The following is a 21,616-nucleotide window of genomic DNA, read 5'->3' as shown; positions in this document are numbered from 1 at the left end:
GACTAATCTGTTCCATGACTATCAAAGGTTCTTCTTTTTTTTCTCCCCCAACACCTTTTTGTTTGTGCACTTAACACCATTACCAGCGTTGAACATCATAAGGGAAAAGTCAGTAATAGGAGTTCACAGCCCCAAACTTTGGGTTTTATCAGGTCCCTTTGAATGTAACAAACCCCTGCAAACAGCTTGTATAAATGTTATTTTCAACAATGTAGGTTTGCAGACCTTTTCTGTGTTGAACTTGGAGGGAATTTTTTAAGTGGGAATAAGGTACAAAACCCAGAGCAGGAAATGTCATGCTCAGGACTCCATGTCTGAGTGTTTTAAACGTATTTTTAGGTTTTAGAAGGTGTTCATGTTTCAATTAAAATCTGTGAGGCTTCCCCCTGACCTGAAATACAGGACAAAAACAATGTCATCAAAATATCCTGCACCAAACATGTGGAAAATGAAAAAGGAGTTTAAGGTCATAAAGGCAACTCAGGTTTTCCATCTGTGGAGTTGTTGGCTCAAGCAGGAAATAGTTCAAGCAATGTAGGAACAGCAGCTACTTGTCACTACCGTTACAGTAAAGTATGGAAACATTCTTGTAAAAAGCATTGATCATGTTTTTTTAAATTTTATTTTGAGCTCATATTAATGCATCATCAATATCACCTAAATTCAGCTGTTGAACCATTGAAGTGTTTCGTGGGTGGAGCAGGTTAGAATTTGAGTTACGTTTGAAGCTGTGTGGTTGCAGTACATTAACCCCAAGACATATACTTGTGGTTTATATATACTTGTGGTTTGTCCTTCTTTCAGGTGGACAGGCTGTGTCAAATCATGCACAGGAGCACAAAACAGCCACAGCACAGAAATTGTACTCCCTACTCTCCTGAGAACCAGCAAACCTTTCATACCTGTGTAAGTCCATTTTTGGGCATTCCTTAGAGAATTTCCTCTGCTTTGACCAACGAGATTTTTTCTCAAATATTATCTCATATATTTTCTCATATATTAGTGAAAATTATGGGCTTTAATCTTCATTTGCTCCTGTGTTCTGAAGGGCAAGAAGAGGCAGAATGGTGGCTGAAAACAGGCTTTGAAGCTGCGCTGAAAGAAGTAACTCAGTGACTTCCTTTTTTTGTGTTTCTCAGCCTTCCTCAGAGCCATAGCACAGCATGTGAGTGTTTTGGAGGCAGGCAGAGCTGAGACAGGATGCAAATGACTGAGTTAAAGCCGCTTTTTCCATAGCTCTGAGGACAGGCTCACAGATGGCAGGGGACGTCACCTACGCGGCCGTGGCGATGCTGCCGAGGGAAAGGCCCCGCGCTCCTCCAGGGACACCAAACCCAGGTAAAACCTCTTGGGCACACACTCTCTGCTCTCCTGAGCTCTCTCTCTCTTTCCCTCTCACATCTTAAGCTGGGTAAAACTAGTAGAATGCCATAAGAATGCTGCATGGGAAGGGCAAGAAGGTGGAATAGTGGATGAGATCCTCACAGCACAAATCAGCCAAGTTGCTCCAAAGCAGAACCACCAAGGAGCAGCAGGTCAGGTCTGGTCCCAGGCTTTAAGTAACAGAATGAGAAGAAAAAGTGTTCATTGGTTGAGTAATGAGCATAATATTTCTTTTTAAATGAGTAACATGATGAAGACAATGCTCCACTGAACTACTGCCTAGCCCACAAATCATATCAATGTTTATGTTCATGGAAAAGGAGCAGTAAATTAACCAGGAAATCAGGAAACAAGTAGCAGTCTAAAGTGCAGCCACTGTCACTGAAGGAAGTACTGAATGTCCCCTAAAAACTTCCTGCTCTTTCTCTTTAATTTTCCAGGGGTGATTTTCCAGAACCAAATTAGCAATCTGTGATCATTTCATATTTTTGTAAAAAAGCCCCAAAGGATTAAGCCAGTATTCAGGGTAAGGAGATTATTTGAACTAAATTTTCTGAAGAAATGGCATTTCTACTACTTGAAAAAAAATTGTAATTCATTCATGAAAGCATTTGGACAAAATTCTGGATCACATTTAACATGAGTTACAGCTTATTGTGAACAAATAGGAAATTCTTATTGCATCAGACTAAGGATATTTTCATGCTTTCATTAGTAATTATTGTATTTAATCCCTTAAGGAAACAGCATTGCTTAATGAGCATTTTTAGATGTTCTACTTACAATGGAGATTAACAGTGATGATGGTGCTCTGAATACATGCACTTAAATGACAGAAAATAATAGCTTTTATATATATTTACAAGAGTGGTATCCAAAAGATAAAAATTAGTTCACTTTAGAATATATATTTATATATAATATATATTATATATTATATAATATATATATATATATGTTTTTTATATATATATATATATATATATATATATATATATATATATATTTATATATGTAATATATATACACTTTATTATATACATGGCATGAAATACTACCTTAAATTCTGTGTTCATGCACCTATGGATGTTGTTTGCACTGCTATAACCTGCGCAACACAAAGAGGTCTTGCCTGGAATTTTACCCAATATCCAAAGTGATAAAACTTATTTGTGAAGGGAGACAGACATCAAATCTTGATTAGAAGACATCCAAAACTAGTTCTTGATCATGCTGCCTAAAGGAAAAGTTCAATTTTGGACAGGCCAGTTCCAGTGAAATTTATCATTAATATGTGGATGGCTCTTAGTAAACTTTTGTTGAACTGATTTTAACTCATGATATTTTCTCATATGAAGCTACTGACCATGGTAATTAAGTGATTTCTTAATGCCCTGTTCCCTTTAAATATTTAACTTCTCAAAAATGCTAATCATTTTTGTGGATGTTCTGTTCATACTCCAGTGCTTCTATCCCCTTTAAGAAACAGGCACCAGAGATCCATCCGGCAGTTCTACAAGCCTTAGTTATTCTATCTCAAATATACAGAGACAAAATCTCTTAACTAATCTTTTCTTCAGTGTTTACAGCTCCCAGCCTCACTTTCCCCATTCTTATATCTGATTATACTCAAATACATTTTGTTTGACTGGGCTTGGATTACAGCTGGACTTCAGCTGTCACTCAGGTGCTCTGGATAACAGGGACGTGGGGCCACGTTTCTCTTCACAGAGAAAAGCAAGGCACACATTAACAGAGGATTAACCCTTAAAAACAACAGCCTGTTGCATATTCATACACCTCATACGTGGTGCATAAATTCCATTCAAACACAGGATTCTGTCTGGTCAGTGTCAGCTTCTTCCTCTGAATCCTAACAGCGCCTTCAAGGCAGGAAGAAGTTCATTTCTTCTGATAAGAGAGCAATAAATTCTTTTTCTCTGAAAGATTTAGGTGTCTGTGGCTGCTACCTCGGCGTGAGTCCTTTCTTTAAAAAAAATATCCTACATAGCATAGTTTCTATTTTAACGTTTTTTATAACCTAAAACTATATTTAACACAGTACTTAAGAGAATTAATACAGCATAACTTTCTAACACAACACATATAATATTCATTTTAATATTTGCAAAAAGCCAATCATAAAATACATGCATTTTTCACAAGTAGAAAAGTGTCCCTAAATCCCAGCAAGGATTAACACACCTGAGAATCCATTTTCCAGCGAAAGACTCCGGCAGTGTTTTGTGTCTCAATTCCCTCACAGATAATTTGAGAGCTGCCTGATTATGAATCCTGAGTGGCTATACAGAACTTTCTCTGGGAGAAGGACAAACCAAGGAGAGTTCAAGTCTACCACCAAACCAACCCACAAGCAGTTGTAGCCTGCTATTGGTTGTGCCCTTAACTTCTTGTTCCCCTCCTTAACCTCCTGGGCTGCTCTGGGTGTTGACCAGGGCCACCTGGAGCCTCTGGAGCTTCCCCCAGACCCCTGGATGTGCTGGCCCACATCTGGACACACCATTCCCTAAGAGACCCCCCAGGAGCACTCCCTGGCTGCACATTCACCAGGCAGAAGCTTCCAATACACAGGGATGTTTTCTGCACCTGACAACAGACACAGGGAAGTGCAATGACATTTCAGTTTCAGTGGCTGACAGAGATCTCCACCTTGTTGTTGAATTAGGTGAGGGTGTGGAAGCATCTGGCAGAATTAAGGTGTTTTAAATCCCCCTGCTGACTTCCGAGGACTCTGCATTCAAATAATAATCCCAGCATTCAAATAATCATACCAGCCCATACACACTGTAATAGAAGGAAAGATTTTGGTTAAATATTCAGCTTGCATAGATGAGGTTTTTTTTCTTACAGGCTTAGAGATATTTTTGAAGGAATAAATGTGCATTTGAGAGACAAATTATTTACTAATAGCAACAGAATGTCTAAAATACTTATTTTAGAAGTACCTCCATTTACAGGGCTAGTGCATTTAAAAGTTTAAAAGTCCTGAGTGTTTTTGGAAAATTATTTACATTCTAAGAAGAAAAATTTTTAGGGCAATTGATTTGAGAACAATTACATTTAATTTACAATTTTTCTGTAGTTCATTGAATTAATAATTTGAAAGAAAGCAAACAACCAAGTGTATTAGGTCATATTCTCTAAAGCACAGACTGTCTCCCCTATATGAATAACCCTTCTTTGCCAATCAGGTTCTCAGTGGGTTTTTTAACTGTAAAACCTCTCCCTACTTCACTAATTCTCATATGAAATGCTGCCTCATTTAAACCTAATGAAACTCTCTTCCTCTGCCAAGATTTTCCCTCAACAGTGAAATTTAATACAACACTTCTTTTTAAAAGCCGCAGTGGTCACAAACTGCGGTGGTAGCACAGAAGCTTATTCTTGATACAGATGGACAAAAATCTCTCCATTTATGGAACCAAAAGCAGTGTCCCAAAGGTCCAAATACGTTCCATAACACTAATCAGTAGCTCTGCAAAATACCCAGGTAAATTATATTGAAAACATCTTCAGAAAGAATCCACGTGCCTTGAACCCACACCGTGAGATTTTAATGCCAGTTTTGGTTTTGTTTTGGCAACGTGCTTTTGGAAAAGGATGTCTTCAACCCTCAGGTCCATTGCTGCTGCAGGCAGCACCTGAAATATCCTGGGAAAAGCACTCACAAGTCAGGAATGCCCCCAGGAATTGCCTTGCTGCAGCAGCATTTCTCTGAGTGCTGGTTTGCATTTGGCGCCTCTCTGCCCCACAGAGCAGTGGTGGGTCCGGTGCCCCTCCAGCCCCTGTGGTACCCTCTGAGCTGCCTTAGCAACAAATGGGATGCTTGCCATGGACAGGATCCAGTTCCTTCCCATCCTTCAGGCCTTTTGTCTGACTCCTGCTCCAGCCACACAACACCCAGCAGTTCAAAGCTTATGGAGGAGGCTTTTCCTGCCTGACAGCAGGAGGAAGTGGTAAATCATCATCTTGCCTGCCGTTGCCTAGGAAAAGGAAAATGCTGAACAAGCAGCCCTGGAAACACACCCCCCTTTTCATGCAAGCTCCGCCTTTATTGTTCCTCCACCTGGTGATTGGCACAGGCACAAATGTCAGCGCTGCCCTCTCCCTACAGGAAACACCATCACGTATGCTGAGCTGCATGTGAAGCCCCAGCCCCAAGGGAGCAGCAGAGCAGAGACTTCCGCTCCTGGTACTGTGCAATTTTGTTTGGTTACTATTTATAGATGGAGTTTTTCCTATTGCCCAGCAGTGAAACCTGCTATCAAGAGTTTTTATGTACACTCTCTCAATGAAGGGCTGATCTGTCATTTCATCTGCTGCTTTTCTTCCTGGCTTCTCAGATTTTACACTTTCCTTTTAAAAATAATACAGAGAGATGTTTCAAAAATAATTTCTAAAAATGCCTTCGTGCCCTACATGGGAAATGTAGTAAAGCAAAGAAAAATCCTATGGTTTTTGTAGAACCCTCGTGGGGGAAGAATCCCAGGGATGCATTTGGCTTTGGAAGCAGGGTAACGCCCAGGTCTCTCTGTGCCATTAGTGCCTGGTGACTGTCACCCTCCCTGTACTGGGAACATCACACCAGATAGGTCAGGCAGCCAGAGGATGGAGCAGTTGCTCATCTCACGCAGGCAAGGTCAGGTAAACAGAGGTTATGACAGTGCACATCGGTGTCTCATGGCACTGGCACCTTAACCCCAAATCTCCTCGGTTCTGCAGCTTCCTGAAGGTTTCCCTCTGACACACACAAATGACAAACAGCTGGAGAGATGCTTGGTTTGATGCAGCTCCCTGTGCCGTGCCAGGGGGTGTCAGTATGGGGCTTTTTTTCCCTGTGCATTTAGGGAAGTTATCTTTGCACTGCAGGACAGGAACAGTAACGCTTGCGAGCAGAGAGGAGCAACACCCCACAGCCCATCCCTGACAGACACCACAACCATCCCTGACACCCTAGCCCATCTCTGACACCTCAGCCTGTCCCTGACACCTCAGCCCATCCCTGACAGACACCACAGCCCATCCCTGACACCACAGCCTGTCCCTGACACCACAGCCCATCCTTGATACTTTCCCTGAACTGCTCTGCAAGGTCCTGCAGGCTGTGTGCAGGTAGGTGAGAGGAGGCAATGCTTGAGAAAAATAAGTCAAAGGAGAAAAGGCAAATCCTTAATGGTTGACAATCACTTGCTCTGTCTGACCAATCATTTTGATTTCACTTCTATGAGTGCAAAATGGATGCAGATTTTTAATAAGTTAAATGCCACTGCATCTTCCTGACAGCAGACTGATTTTAGGCAGATGATTTCTCTGTTGTTTCCCCAGTGTTAGGGTTAAGTTTAAGAGTGCCAGGACCTTAAACTGCTCTTCCTCCTGCCTCCCTGCAGGCTGCCAGCACAGGAGCTCAGTCTGGTTCTACGTGGCCCTGGTCCTCGCAGTCCTCGTGCTCATCCTGCTGGGAATCGTGGCCATACAAGCCAAGCAGTGTGAGTAGATCCTGCCTCCTGCTTCACCCTTCACTGCAGACATGGTTAAACCTCTGAAAGAGCTGAGAGAAAAATTCCCTTAGTGGCACACTAAAAGGTGTCAACTCGTACACAAATACAGGAAATGAGAAACTCCTGACACGGGCCTGGAGTGACAGGACAGGGGGCAAGGGCTTCACACTGACACAGAGCAGGTTTAGATTGGATATGAGGAAGAAATTCTTACCTGTGAAGGTGGTGAGGCCCTGGCACAGGCTGCCCAGAGAAGCTGTGGCTGCCCCATCCCTGGCAGTGTCCAAGGCCAGGCTGGTTGGGGCTCTGAACAAGCTGGGATAGTGGGAGGTGTCCCTGCCCATGGCAGGGGGGTTGGAATGAAATTATCTTTAAAGTCTTTCCAAGCCAGGCCATTCCATTAACATCTTCTCAGGAGGGCTTAGCTCACTGAACTTTACTCAGAGTTTGCTCCTAACTGTGTCTGTACCAGGCAATGTACACAGAGATATCCTCACATTCCCAGATCAGCTCTGGGTACAAAGACTGCATTTCCTTATCCTTGTTGTTAACCATGACCTCTTTGTCTTTTTTTTTTTTTTAATTTTTTGACTTTGGGCTGTTCCAGTTTTGAAGGGCATAGCAGGAAAATCAGGAAGTTTGCCCCAGTATGGTCTGAACAGCACCAGCAGTGACATTTCTTCAGAGAGGACTGTCTCAGCACTCCTGAAACAGCTCGTGGAGGAGCTGTGTGAAGATGGACAGGGTGAGGCACATTGCTCCTTTCCAGCAGAGAGGATGTGTGGTGTGCACAGTTCTGTTGTCTCTGTTCCCATTTCTCTGACACCCTGCAGTTTATGGGAACTCATGGTGCTCCTGCAGAGCAGTGGTAACAAAACCTAAAGTAACATTTCAATCATGATAGTCTCGCTCCTCCGTTGATATAAAGTTTCCAGTGTTTTCATTACATTTCTGTCTGTCAGGAGCTGCTCTCAGAAATGCCATATATTCTCCTCTTGTCCTGTTTCCAGACAATAGTTCATAAACAGGGAGAAAAATTCCATCCATTGCAGGAGCTAAATATTCCCCCTGTCCATCCACAGGGACAACGTGTGAGCTGTGTCCCCCTGGCTGGCAGCTGCACAGGGGCAGATGTTACTTCTTCTCTGAAGAGGCCAGGAGCTGGGAGGACAGCCAGAAAAACTGCCTGGCCAGGAAATCTCAGCTGCTTGTCATTGAGGATGAAATTGAGATGGTGAGTCTTGCAGCAGTGACAGGCCTCAGCCAAACATTTCTCCAAGAGAAAATGGCCTGGATGTCAGGAGTACACATAGACAACCGAGAGCCCTGAGCAGGGAAAGGATCTGAGTCTCTCTGCACAGGAGCTGGGTTTGGGAATGTCAGCAGAGCAGAGCTGAAGAGGAGAAGCACAAGAGGCGTCAAGTGTGGAAGCCAAAGTGGTTTAAACTGGGAAGAGGAAATGCTGGGGACTTTTTGGCTCAGGGAAGAGAGGAGGCTGGTTGTGTGTGGGGGCTGATGTGAGGGGCTGCTCTGCCATGGCTGCATCCCTGCCCTTGCTCTTCAAAAGGAAATAAAAGCTGTGTATGAGGCAGGAGCATGACCTGGGCACAGCAGGAAAGCTCTTCTGTCAGGTAACATCCTTCAAATCATTCCACAGGAATTTATAGACAGCAAAAATAAAGATACCAAATATATCTGGATTGGCTCGGACATCGAAGACAAGGAGAAAACACAGAGTTCAGTGGAAGATCACAGAGTAAAAGAAAAGAGGTGATGATTTTTGGGGGAGGATATCTTTGGGGAAAGCAAATTGCAATATCCCTGCTTGGAAATACAATTCTGAATCTGAGCTAATTACCCAAAGCACAGATCTAAGCCTGCAGCCTCAGGTACCTATTCAGTCTATTTCATGGCCAGTTCCAGGTCAACAAGTTCCTGCTGGTAGTTTGGGAAACTGATTTCTGCCTCCAGGACTAACCACACCCACAGCTCATATATTTATTAATGCAGAGATATAATTACACACTTCTGCTGAAATCCCTGCCAACAAACTCTGTCACTTTGCAGACCATGAGCTGCCTGCCTCTGTTGAAGGTGCTGCCTGTCACCACATAGCACTGGCTGGGATCTCTGCAGCTTCTTCAGCACTGTGGCTGCATGGGGAGGATCCTTATCCTTGTAACACGAATAATGCCAAGCATCTCCCGCTCAGAAGCCAGCAGTCCCTGCTGGGGGTGCCCCACCCACCCCTGCACAGCTGCTGTGCTTCGAGGGGTTGGTCAAGTGGGCATCATCCACGCCCCCCACCCAGAGCACCACCAGGATTTGTAAGCTGTGCTGAGTTTAAACCCAGCAACTCATTGCATTCCTTTTGGTCTCTCAGCAGGACAGCTCCAAAAAGCACTGAGGCTGACAAGAACTGTGCTGTTTACAGAAGGAAAAACCTGATCCAGACAGACAACTGCCAGACCTTAAAAGAGTGGATCTGTAAGAAGAATGCAACTTTGCTGGTGCTCTGAGCCACATTTCCAGATAGCAGGCAGAGCTTCTCATAAGAACACCCATTTTACAGATAAACCAACTTGTGATCAGACTTGCAGGGAAACTTGCACTTTGCTGTGCTGTGCTCCCCAAGAAGTCAGAAGACAGGTCCTGCAACGGGGCTGCAAGCTGGCACATGAGGATTCTGGGGTGCTGAGCCTTCACACTGACAGATTTTGGCAGCAGCTGCCTCAGGAAGGGTCAGAGGAGAAGAGATACTCGTGGGGAGGAGCACTGTGCACATAAACAGTGTGATGTGCAGGAATTGTGGCCCCTGTGGGGCATGAAAGGTGTGCTGGGCCCTCTGCTGTCATTCCTGCTGAGCTCAGGACTTCTTATTTGGGTTTCAGGATTTTAGTGTTTGTTGAAGTTTGTGGCCTTGGGGTTTTGTGGTTTTTTTCCTTGGGGTCTATTTGTGACTCACAGAAGCCACTTGAGGGCTGGGAGAAATGCATCTATTGGACAATGTCTTATTTAAAGCTGCTGCACAGCTACTGGGTGTGGACAGCAGATCAGGCATGGAGTGACTTCTAACACTTGTGGTTAGTGTGCTGATTGCTCCCATCCTCTTCTGCTGCTGAGCCTTGGAATCTGAAGGGATTAACTAGGGAAGGGGCTTGGGCTGCAAAACAACATTGCAGTGCAAGGAAATAAAGTTGGTAACCTTCCTCTCCACCTATATTTTGTCCCTTTACATTATAAATTCCAATTTACATTGTAAATTCCACAGTTATGGTATGATGAGGTACCAAAGCCAAAGACTGCTGAAATAAATACCTGGGAGTGCACTCAGTAAATGCATTACTTGGGCATTGAAATGTCATAAATAAATGCTATTTCTGGGTCTAGAACACAAAAATGCTAAGAGCAGTCTGGCCTAATGCCTTTATTAGATTACCATGTTTGACAAAAATGAAGAAATGTCATGAATTGATGGTGCTACTCTTAACAGAAATGGCACCAACTGGAATTAAAGTCCTTGCAGCAATGAGAAACAAGTGTAACATGGCTTTTGAGATGGTGAGCCTTTACCTCATCTCTGCTGTGATGCACACAAATCAAGGCAGCTGCAGTTTCTCAGAGATGTTTTTTCATGCCTGTGCATGCCTGGGGAGGGTTAATGTCCAGCACTTTAGGGCTGCAGATTAAAAAGTGAACTGTACCCTCAGGGACTTCCCTTCAAACAACAACAACAACAAAATCCCAGCACAGATTTGTCACGCAGAATGCAGCATCAGCAGCTCAAGACCCATGAGCAACTGCTGTTATGTAAGAGGATACAAGAAAAATCCCCCAAACTCAGCACAGCACGTGAGGGGAAGAGGATTGGTTTGCTCATTCTAGATAGAGAAGCAAAGAAAAGGAAAAAGTCTGAAATGAGTAAGATCATCATCTATACCTATATAATACATGCTTTATAGAGAGAGAATTTCTGACTCCTGAGAAATTTTCAGGGTACTCACAGCACACCCTTCTCCATGCAGTAGAGTTGACAATTGCTGGTTTTCTGGCAGATCTATCTTGACTCATGCTGAATTTAACAAGAAAAACAAACTCCTGCATGCTGGCTTCTCTCAGTTGTGGTGTTAAGGTTTTAACAATATTCATAAAACATCGACAATTTGGGCCTTCTTGCTATTATTCATGTAATTAAACAAGTTTTTGCAGGGCCTTACTGAAGTTCTTACCTACATTTTAAGCAGTCACTTATTTAAAGGAAAAAAAGAAATTACCATTGAAGTACTTCATCAAACTCCACTCTGAGTAAAGCAAGTTGGCAGAGTTTGCAGCTTCACTCTTCTTTTCTTAACACCCCCAAGGAAGTTCATTGCATCCGTGAGGAGTCAGATTCCAAAAGAGCTTTCACTTTTTAACCTTTTATTAAAAGTGTGACTCATTATGAGGTGTTAAAAAGGGAAAAACATTCTTTTTTGGATCAAATATTCTGCTCCATGTCAGCCCCAACATTATGATTAAAGATTTTTTCCATGTTCAAAACATGAATATTTTACTTCGCTTCAGATTTTTTTTTCACCAAAATGGTGCCTGAGATGAAAAATACTTTTTATATCTCAATATTAAGATACAAACCACTGTAATTCAGGGGCTCTGTAAAGATATTTATTAAGTATCTTTTCAGGACTATTGCACATACCATATCCTTCAGAATCAGGTTAATGTGAAAACATTGCAGAATAACACCTTTCCCCCAACATAAAAAATAAATAGATAATTAGGCTTTTAATACTGTAGATCCTGTTACTGTGCCTATAAAGAATACAAACAATTAAGAAGTCTAGGAAGTGTAATCCAGCAAAATTAGTGGTTATATTTAAATAAACATCTGAAAGGCACAAGCTGCTGACAGTATCCATGTGTATGGTCCTGCTACAGTCAAGTACTTCTGTCACAGAAAATAATGGGGGTGAACTTCCCATCCTTCCTCCCCTGGAAACTTCATAGTTATATTCCTTCCAAGCAAATTTGCTTCCTCTGGGTCAAATGACACTTTTAATCTTTGGACAACCTGATAGACACGTGCAGGACTCAGACAATCAGGGGGATTGTGCCCTAATCCTGTTCAGGCTCCCAGCAATCCAAGAGCACTGGAGGCTGCTGCTGAAAATGTCACCTACACCAGGAAACACTGACTGTCCACCTGGAAATGTCCCCTTGCTCAGAAGCCTCACCATGACAGGCACAGGGCAAAAGGGAGACATAGAGAAATATCCCTTGCTGTTAATTCTCTCATTCCCTTCTCCTGATTCTGCCTCCTTGCACTGAGGACTACTCCTACATTTACACATTATACATAATGCCTGCATTACACATTAATCCCTGCAGCTTCACTATCACTCCTCCAGTTCCTCTTCTCCCCCCATCAGTGCAGATGCTCAGGTAAATAAATATTCTTATCTACTGTGACCTTTTTTTGGCTAAAGAAAGTGTTGTGAGGATAACTTCAGGTGCAGTGCAGCTACATAAATCAGCTTGACAGTGTTATCACCAGGATTTAACAACATTAATGTAACATAACATTAACAAAACTTGGAATACAATGCAAGGTACATCCCATCAAATGCAAAGAGAGGAATTTGCTGTGATCCTGTCTAAAACAACAGTGTTCATTTCTGCATTGCCCTGTATCCACGAGGCACTGGCAGCCCTCCAGACAGAACCCACTCCACCACCCTTGAAACACAGAGCCTGGCAAAAGGAAAAGCAGAACAAAAACCTCCAACTGCACACCCAAAAATGGAAAGAAAGAGCAGCTGCTCCTACAAGAGAAGAGTAAATGGAGGAAATATTGATGGCACAGCAAAACGAAACTACAGCTGGGCAGTAGCTGGAAAAATAGGGCAAGGAAATGACTTATCAGGATGCTGAAGAGAGCCTTTAAAATGGTATCTTTAAAGCTTTCCTCCATGGGTGGAGAATTCTGGCTACCAGAAAAGTCATTCACCACTGTGTAGGAGCTGGGACACATTCCCAGGTCCCAGAGTGTAGGCATAGCCTGTGTAGGCATCACATCAGAGCTCTGAGAGTCAGGGGTGGTGGCTTTTTCCACCTTTATCTTGCTGAGTTGATATTCAAGCTACAGACCCATTTCCTGGTTAAAGAACATCCTGAGGCTGAGACTCCTCTGGACTCCAGATAGGCACAGCTGCCAGAGCCTTTCACTTCAAACCTGTCAGGGAGAAGGGAAGACAGGGTTACTTGGACACACACAATCAAATATTGCAATAGAGCAAAGGCAGCTATGGGCATCTCTGGTTCTCTTTGAATTCTCTTGGAATAAAGCCTGATTTATCTCAGGCAAGGCACCACAGGAGGATGATGTTTTGTGCCTTGAAGGGAACACCATGGAGATTGTCTTTTCTTAATGGTATCTCATGCCCAGAATACAAAATCCAGGACTTGTAGTACTCCTGCATCTTGTTTAGTGGTCACTTAATGTGAAACACACCCTTAGAGCAGAGACTGAAACTCAGGTTTGCCTTTCTCAGGGATGCTGAGCCATCAAGATGGGTACCACCACCTTGCACCTCCACATCCTCCTATCCAGCTCAAAGGTTCCAGCAGAAGCTGTGAAGGAAATGCATCTCTAATTCCTCCCTTCCTCAGAACCCAACAGGCACCGTGGTTAAGGGTTGTTGGGGGAAACAAGAAGCAAACCCCAGTTTCCACACCATAGGTGTCCCTACATAAGAGGTAAGGGATTCCTTCAGCAACTCTGCTTTCAAACAAAGTGCTATAAAGCTCTATGGATAGGCCAAGCAAACTGGAATGGTGTCTGGAAAAGCCAAGGGACAAATCCCCACCAGTGTAGTGACACCTGAGCTTAGATATCAAGGTGTTTGCCCTCCCCTTCAGGAGGGGCAGTTTGAGGCAAGCAGTGAGGCAGAAGTCCCAGAATGGGAAGATGCTCACTGAAAATGAAAGCATCAGTGGATGTTTGTACTGCAGACAGGGGATAAAAGAGTGGGAAGGACTGCAGTTTTCAACTTGAGGTGCCCATGTGTTCCCCACATCTCACATTAAATGCCTTTGTCAGGTCAAGCCTTCAGGGCTTGGGGATGAAGTGAATATAGTCACACATCACCAGTAATGTCACAGACTTAGAAGTATTTAAATTTTCCATTTTTTAAGGTAATTTCAGGCTTGTGAACTCTCCTTGCTTAAACCTATCAATGGTAATTCTGCCACCTCCTACCAGCAGCTGCTCAGGATGAGCTGCAGCAGCCTCTGAGGAGATGGGACAGCTGCCAGGGAGAGGAACAAAGTGCCCCACACCTGGCACTGCTGGCACAGAACCCACAGTGGGCCCTGGCCACAGAGCAGCTCATGCAACATAAATTCACATCTTCCTTTCCCTCCAGCAGCCTCTTTCTAAGAAACATTCTATAAAAATGAAAACATGTCTTAGCAGTCTCCCAAATCCCTTTGCTATTAACCTCACACAGCTCACATGCAGGTTTGCATTGTTGCAAAATATATTCTCTGATGAGGAATTCGTGTTACTGCAATCCTCCCTTTTTCCCCCAATTCCCTTCCTCCCATTGCTTTTGTGTCTCTTGGTTTCACTTTCTCTGTCTGTTACCATCAGCCTGCCTCATGTTGCTTCTCAGCATTACAAACTCATCCCCTCACTTTCATCTGCCACAGTTTTAACAATGCCATGTGAAATCTTCAGTGCATTCCATAGCCTCTCCATCCCTTCAACATAATAACAGAGATTTCCTACAAGTCACAAGATCTGCATTATTTTTCTTACTCTCCTATAATCAAAACCCCTCCACATCAACTTACAGTTTATTGTCTAATGCTTTTCCATTTACCCAGAAAAACTCTTCATTTCTTTTCTGGAGTCCAATCCATGGGTCTTGCTTTGTTATCTTCATCATAAACCTCTGTAGGAATAAACCCACATGAGAAAAGAAGTTCTGGAAGTTCAGCAAAACAACAATCTAGCCTTTCCTGCTGAAGAAACAATATTAAAACCTAAATATACAGAGACTGGTGACTGGGATAGGTTGACTGACCTAGAGAGAGGCTATTCTAAAATATCAAGGTCTGCTATCAAGGTCTGGAACAGATCCAAAATAATATATTCTCCTAGACCTTTGTTCAGGGTGGAATCTTTCCTCATACTGTGGTACAATATAGGAAAAAAAAATGCTCCAAGCTGCACTTCAGGTAACTATCTCCTAACTCCAAAGGTCACAATTAACATATTTACCTACTTGTGTGTCATTAACCTATCTCAATATGAGAAAATAATTGTTTAATTAAAGATAAATGAGATGCAACAGTGTTTACCCTGATAGATGCCCTCAATATGGCAATTTATAGCTGTGAGCAGCACCAAATTTAATTCAGAGAAGTACTCAGAGGTTTTCTAAACCATCAACTTCTCAAACTGATGTTTCCTGTTTTCAGGGAGAAGAGGCACAAAGTCTTCTGTGGGCTGTGACTCATTGTGGTCTTACATCAGCTTCCTAACTGTTCAGCTGAGGAGGATGCAGAAGCAGTTCCCTGGAAGAGAACTGGGAGGAAAACAGGATCCCCCTTTGGTTTCCTTACCAGCTCCTGGTGATTCTCGATGACCAGCAGGGAGGCGTTGTGGGAGGAGCACTGGCTCTGGCTGGAGTTCCAGGCAGCTTCACTCTCTGAGAGGAAGTAACACTTCCTCTGGAAGTACAGCCAGCCTGATGGACACAGCTCCAGGGGAGGACACACTGGAAACGCTTTGGCCAGAGAAGGCTTTACTGGGAAAAGACAAGAAACAATCTACCCTCTTCTTCCACTGGGAAAGGTTTTACTTTCTGACTGCAGCATCTAAAATAATCCCAGTCTAGCCACAGCATTGTTACTTCTGCCCAGCTGAAAGAATAATAATTATTATTATATCTTCTGGATATTATTATTATTATTATTATTATTATTATTATTATTATTATTATTATTATTATTATTATTATTATTATTATTATTATTATTATTATTATATTCTGGATCCTGCACCCTTCTGCCTCTTGACATATCCTTAAAAGGATGGTCAGGGACCCGTTGGTAGAAGTAGCTGAGAAGGTGATTATAAAGAAACACCCAAGGACTCTTCTACTGCTTAAAAATTCCAACAACTTCAGTTTTTGCATGTGTTGCTTCCTCACAGTTGAATTAATAATTTTGTTTATTATAGTGGCATTTTTGAAGGACTGCAGATTGGTAGGACTATCTTCCTGTTGTTATTTGTTTTCTTGAACTTGGATTAAGACCAACAGGGACGTGACAAACTTGATACCAAAAGTAAACTAAGACTAAACTGAGCCCTCCCTAGCCCCACTGAAGCATGTGGAGCTGTTCCTGACCACAGTTTCAAACAGAAATCACAGAGTCACACAGGATCAGAGAGTGGCTTGGGTTGACAGTGACCTCAAAGATCATTTTGTTCCACCCCCGGCCATGGTCAGGGACAGATTCCACCAGACCAGGCTGTTCCAAGCCCCATCCAGCCTGGCCTTGGACACTTCAGGGATGGGGCAGCCAGAGATGCTCTGGGCAGCCTGTGCCAGGGCCTCAGCACCCTCTCAGTATGGAACACCAAACTCTGCTAATTTCTATTGCTAATTGATTTTCTTTTAAAATTCCTTACTTACCAAACTGGATACAGGAAATCAGAATGACAGCAGCAGTAAGGACTCCAGCAACAGCTCGCCACAGCCAGATGTTTGAGAACAGACCTGAAAAAATGAATGCAAGGAATTAAAAAACAAAACAAACCCAAAATAACAAATAAGAACCAGCTGACAGGGGAGTAGAGCCCAGGACACACAAAGCTGTTTAAAACAAATGTAGCTCTCTGTGGAGAGCAGGCTGGGAGCAGACATTTAGCTCATCTTCACAAGGCTTATCATCTAACAAGAACTCTGAGTTACTGCAAATTTTAGTTACATCATCCAGAACTTAAAGTGATCCAAAGAGAATGAAACGAGCATGGGAAAAATGACGGTGGGCACTAAGTGCCTAAACACGGCACGGATAAGTTCCATGGATAAGAGGCTGGAGAGGAAATAAGAAAAGCCATCGGTTCTGGAGCCCAAAACTTTTCCAGAGAAATATCCAGCCTTATCCCGCAGCCACAGCTGTTTGGTCTCCTTTTGCTCCTGTCCCCTCCAGGGCTGTGGAAGCACACAGGCCCTGCCGCTGCCCTGTGTCCGGCTGTTCGGGCAGTGCCGGGCCGAGGTGTCCCCAGGGGCCCCTCAGGAGCGTCCCCTCTCCGGGCTCTCGCTCCGCTGCCAGAACGGAGCGTTTCCAGCCGTGCGGCGGCTCCCGGGGGGCATCCCCGGCTCCCCATGCTCCGGAGGGATGTCCCGGATCCCCCCCCGCCCCCCAGCGCGGCCCCTCGGTGTCCCCCGCCCGTCACCTTTGGTGCCGCGCCCCGCGGAGCCGCCGCGCTCGGCGCCGCTGCCCATGAGCGCGGGGCTGGCAGGGCCGGGGCCGCCCGGCCGCGCTCGGGCCGCAGCGAGACCGGCCGCTGCTCCCCTCGGTGCCGCTGCTCCCCTCGGTGCCGCTTCTCTCGCTGCCCTCGCTGCCGCTGGCCCCGCTGCTGCTCCCCTCGCCGACACTGGCCCCGCTGCCGCTGCCCTCGCTGCCAGCCCCCAGGAGCATGGCCACGGAGCCCGGGCAGTCACTCCGCAACTCCGGAGAAATAGGAAATGGGGACGCTTTCAAGGAGAAGTCGACTCCTACAAAATCTCACCGGGATCCTGTGACATCAGCAAATTCCAGGAACTAACACGAAGGGAGAAGGCTCTGTTTTGCTTTTGTCTGGTGGTTTGGGGTTTTTTTTCTTTTTATTTTTTTGGTTTTGCTTTTTTCGGGTGTTTTGGTTTTTTAATGGTTTTGTGGTTCCCCCCCCCCCCAATTTTATTTACGTCGTGTGAAAAACGCCAGTCGCTTGTTTTTAAAATTTTAAAAGTTCGATAGTAATAAAATCGTTATAAAAATAGGAATACAATTAGAGTAATAATAATTTGGACAATTTGAATTAGGACAATATGAGACAATAAAAACAAAGAGTTACAGACGTCACAATACCTTTTTCTGGGCAGCATAACCTCGAAAAGGGACCCACGTTAACAGAGGATTAAGCCTTAAAAGCAATAGCCTATTGCATATTCATAAATCTCATACATGATGCCTAAATTCCATTCAAACACAGGATTCTGTCTGGTCATTGTCAGCTTCTTCCTCTGAATCCTAACAGCGCCTTTGAGCCTGAGCAAGGTGGGAAGAAGTTTGTTTCTTCTGATAAGAGAACAATAAATTCTTTTTCGCTGAAAGATTTAGGTGTCCTGTGGCTGCTATCTCAGTGCAAGTCCTTTCTTTTAAAAAGTATCCTACATAACATAGTTTCTATTTTAACATGTTGTTATAACCCAAAACTATATTTAACACCTCACTTAAGAGAATTAATACAGCATAACTTTCTAACACAACACATATAATATTCATTTTAACATTTGCGAAAAGCCAATCATAAAATACACATTTTTCACATTTCATATTTATTAATTTTCTTCTTTTGTATGGAGAAGGAGAGTAAAATCAAGTATTTAAACATTGATTACTTAAATCTCTTTCGAAAACCTGGCCAGTCATTTGCTTTGCCTAGAAGAACATAAAGCCTGATGATGCTGGCTTGCCCGTGGGGATGAAGGTGCAGTAGAAATTTCAGCATTGCTTGGAAGACAGGGCCACACCTATCATCCATTTCATCTGGTGGATTTGCACAATAACTGCTGTACTTACAACAGATCTGAGCTGTGCTGTGTTCTAACGGCCTGAGGAACACAGCTCTCTCCAAGTCATCATGTGGGCTTTGTGTGAGGCTGGTGAGGAATTCAGCAGTGGTTTATCCAAAATAGGCATCCCTCTGTACCTGGGCAGGAAACTTCAAACAGAAAACCATGGGAATGGGGGGTTACACTTTAAGCTTTCACTTCAATCTCCAATTACTTTGATTGTAAAAGATTCTGAGCAGTGGTGAGTTGCTGAAAATCATCTCCAGGTGTTTATGCCTACAGCTTAGAAAGAACCATATAAACTTTATACTTCCATAAGTATAATTTGAATTGCAGTTGATTTTAGCCTCTGCTTGCAGCAGGAATTCATTTAAGCACTGAACTGGGAGAGCTGGACTGGTCAAAGTTCCCAGGAAGGCACTGTGGAAGAAAAGGAAAGATAAAAGGATGAAGAAGAATCCAAAAGATATGTGTGACAAGGTTTAAAGCACGGTGGAAGAAAAGGAAAGATAAAAGGATGAAGAAGAATCCAAAAGATATGTGTGACAAGGTTTAAGGCACGGTGGCTTCAGGGAGGCTAGGGAACCAGAAGAGAGAAGAGGTGATGGGTCCAGAGAGCACAAGCTGGAAACTTTTCCAGATGATTTGGAAGACATGAATCCAGAGGGGCAGAGGATGAGAGGGGGATGTGGAATTAGGGCAGCAGGGAGGTTCAGTATGTGCTTGATGTAGAGCATGTTTTACACACAAGGAGACAGTGGAGCATTGGTGTGTGTACAGCTGGCATTCTAAGAACAGCTTATTCAGCATTTAGTTGCTCTGAAGGAGTGGCTTGGGCTCCTGCCATTCAGTCCTGCCTGTCACTGAGGTCAAAAATAGCATTGTGGCTTTTAACCACAGAGCATTCAGAAGTGAGCGCTCTCTTTGTGCTCACCCACGAGTACAGAAGGTAATTCTCACACCTGCAGGAGATTCTCCAGGCTGGCAAAAAACCCTGAGAAATGCTGTCAACATAGCTGTGAATCAGCTGACCTCCAAAACTACTGCTATTAACCCCAGATGCTTGTAACTGAGACATTCACCTTCACCTTCACTTTCCCTGACCAGTTTGGCTAAGAAGCCTCCAGACAATTCCTAAAATAAAAGCTGGTTAACAAGATAGGAAATTCTTGCAGGCTAAAGGCAGAAATACCCTCCAAAGTGAATCGCTGGAAAGTTACTTTAAAATATTGCCATGATGAAGGGATAAAAATGCAAACATTCTGAGGAAAAGGCATGACATTGTACAAGAGGGCTTTCATGGGACTGACTTGAAAAGTCAGAGTTGGATTCTGCCTCCTGCCTGCTGCTACCCCAAATAATCCTTGATTACCTTTTGTCACTCACTGATCATAGAATCATGGAATGGTTTGGATTGGAATAGACTTTATCTAATTCCAACCCGTCTGCCACGGGCAGGGACACCTTCCACTATCCCAGGTTGCTCAGACCCCCATCCAACCTGGCCTTGGACACTGCCAGGGCTGGGGCAGCCACAGCTGCTCTGGGCACCCTGAGCCAGGGCCTCAGCAACTCCCTGAGTATTTTTCTTAACATCTGCTTTAAATCTTTTCTATTTTAGTTAAAAACTGTTCACTTTTGTCCTGTCATTATCTGCTCATGCAAAAAGTCTCTCTCCCTCTTTTTTTACAAGCTCCCTTCAGGCACTGCAAGGCCACAGTGAGGGCACCCCAAAGCCTTCTCCTCTCCAGGCTGCACAATCCCAATTCCCTCAGCCTTTCCTCCCAGCAGAGCTGCTCCATCCCTCTGATCCCCTTGGTGTCCCTGCTCTGGCCTGGCTCCAGCAGCTCCCTGTCCTTGCTGTGCTGGGCCCAGGGCTGGATGCAGCCCTGCAGGGGGGCTCAGCAGAGAGGGGCACAGGGGCAGAATCCCCCCTGCCCTGCTGCCCTGGGGCTCTGGGTGCAGCCCAGCACTGGGGGGCTCTGGGTTAGGGCAGGGCCAGCTCTCACCCACAGCACCCCCAGGTCCTTCTGCCAGGGCTGCTCCCTCTGCTCATCCCCTGCCTGGATTGATCCCAGGGGCTGCCCAGACCCAGGTGCAGCACCAACACTTGGTCCTGTTAAAGCCCATGAGATTCCCATGGGCCACTTCCCAAGAAAGAACAGAATTCCTTTATAGATAATTTGTGACCCACCACAGAGCAAACATCACACACCACCTTGAAAAGTCACTCCCCATTTGAAGCCTTTGCAGCCACAAACCCAAAATGGTTCCAGAAAGTCCAGTGTGTGCTAAAGAGGAACCCAATCTGCCAGTGATCACTGTAAGCTCTGTAACACTGTCAGTGCTATCTTTGAGGTGTTCTTTGTGTGCCCAGAACCCTGCTTGCTGCTCTGACAGCAAGTCTGCATTGGCAGTGCATCCTCCCTGAACTGCCCATTTGGCAGTGAGAGCCATTTCTTGTGTTGGTACAGTTGTCATTTAGAACCAGATAAAATTGTTTGCATGTGCAATACTGCATGAACTTCTTTTGTTTACATAAAGTATCTCTCGTCTCTGAGATGCCTGCTCATGTCTGTCTCTGCTTAGTTACTTCTATGCAACAGCTTCCGGGCTTTTCAATGGTTTGAGTGGTTTCTTTTAAGAACCTTGCCTTCATTCACTGTTTTCTCCTACAATAAAATCAAAATCCCCTGGTTGTGATTTTTGCCAAGATACTCAGAGCATTTTTTCCACCAAGTGTATCCTAAACACCACAGCTGGCTTGAGACACAGTTGGGATACAGGTCCATAGAAGTAGGATGAGCTTTGAGGAGCAGCTCTTGGAGGTGTCCCTGTCACAGGTTCTCCTCGATAAAGGTCACT

At 44.2% G+C, this 21,616-nt stretch overlaps 2 protein-coding genes across 3 annotated transcripts; one reads left to right on the top strand and one right to left on the bottom strand.

Moving 5' to 3' along the window:
* Positions 1-1,055: 1,055 nt before the first annotated feature.
* Positions 1,056-11,317, top strand: LOC102074703 (natural killer cells antigen CD94). Of its 2 annotated transcripts, none has more exons than XM_074539146.1 (7): positions 1,056-1,338; positions 5,519-5,596; positions 6,792-6,890; positions 7,510-7,647; positions 7,985-8,136; positions 8,560-8,672; positions 9,289-11,317. In XM_074539146.1, exons 1-7 carry the CDS (start codon positions 1,257-1,259, stop codon positions 9,419-9,421), a joined length of 795 nt encoding a protein of 264 aa, XP_074395247.1. In that variant the 5' UTR covers positions 1,056-1,256; the 3' UTR covers positions 9,422-11,317. The 2 variants fall into 2 exon arrangements, with proteins under 2 accessions (XP_074395247.1, XP_074395246.1); XM_074539145.1 differs by having other exon boundaries at positions 9,286-11,317.
* Positions 11,318-11,542: 225 nt separating this feature from the next.
* Positions 11,543-17,728, bottom strand: LOC102061370 (C-type lectin domain family 2 member L). The gene is made up of 5 exons (XM_005482801.4): positions 17,371-17,728; positions 16,604-16,687; positions 15,528-15,712; positions 14,754-14,854; positions 11,543-13,131 (listed from the first exon to the last, which is right to left on the bottom strand). Exons 1-5 carry the CDS (start codon positions 17,417-17,419, stop codon positions 13,014-13,016), a joined length of 537 nt encoding a protein of 178 aa, XP_005482858.1. The 5' UTR covers positions 17,420-17,728; the 3' UTR covers positions 11,543-13,013.
* Between the last annotated feature and the right edge of the window lie 3,888 nt (positions 17,729-21,616).

The sequence above is a fragment of the Zonotrichia albicollis genome, chromosome 4 (genome assembly GCF_047830755.1).
Source record: "Zonotrichia albicollis isolate bZonAlb1 chromosome 4, bZonAlb1.hap1, whole genome shotgun sequence".
Lineage (NCBI taxonomy): Eukaryota > Metazoa > Chordata > Aves > Passeriformes > Passerellidae > Zonotrichia > Zonotrichia albicollis.
This window is presented reverse-complemented; position numbering and strand designations above follow the sequence as displayed.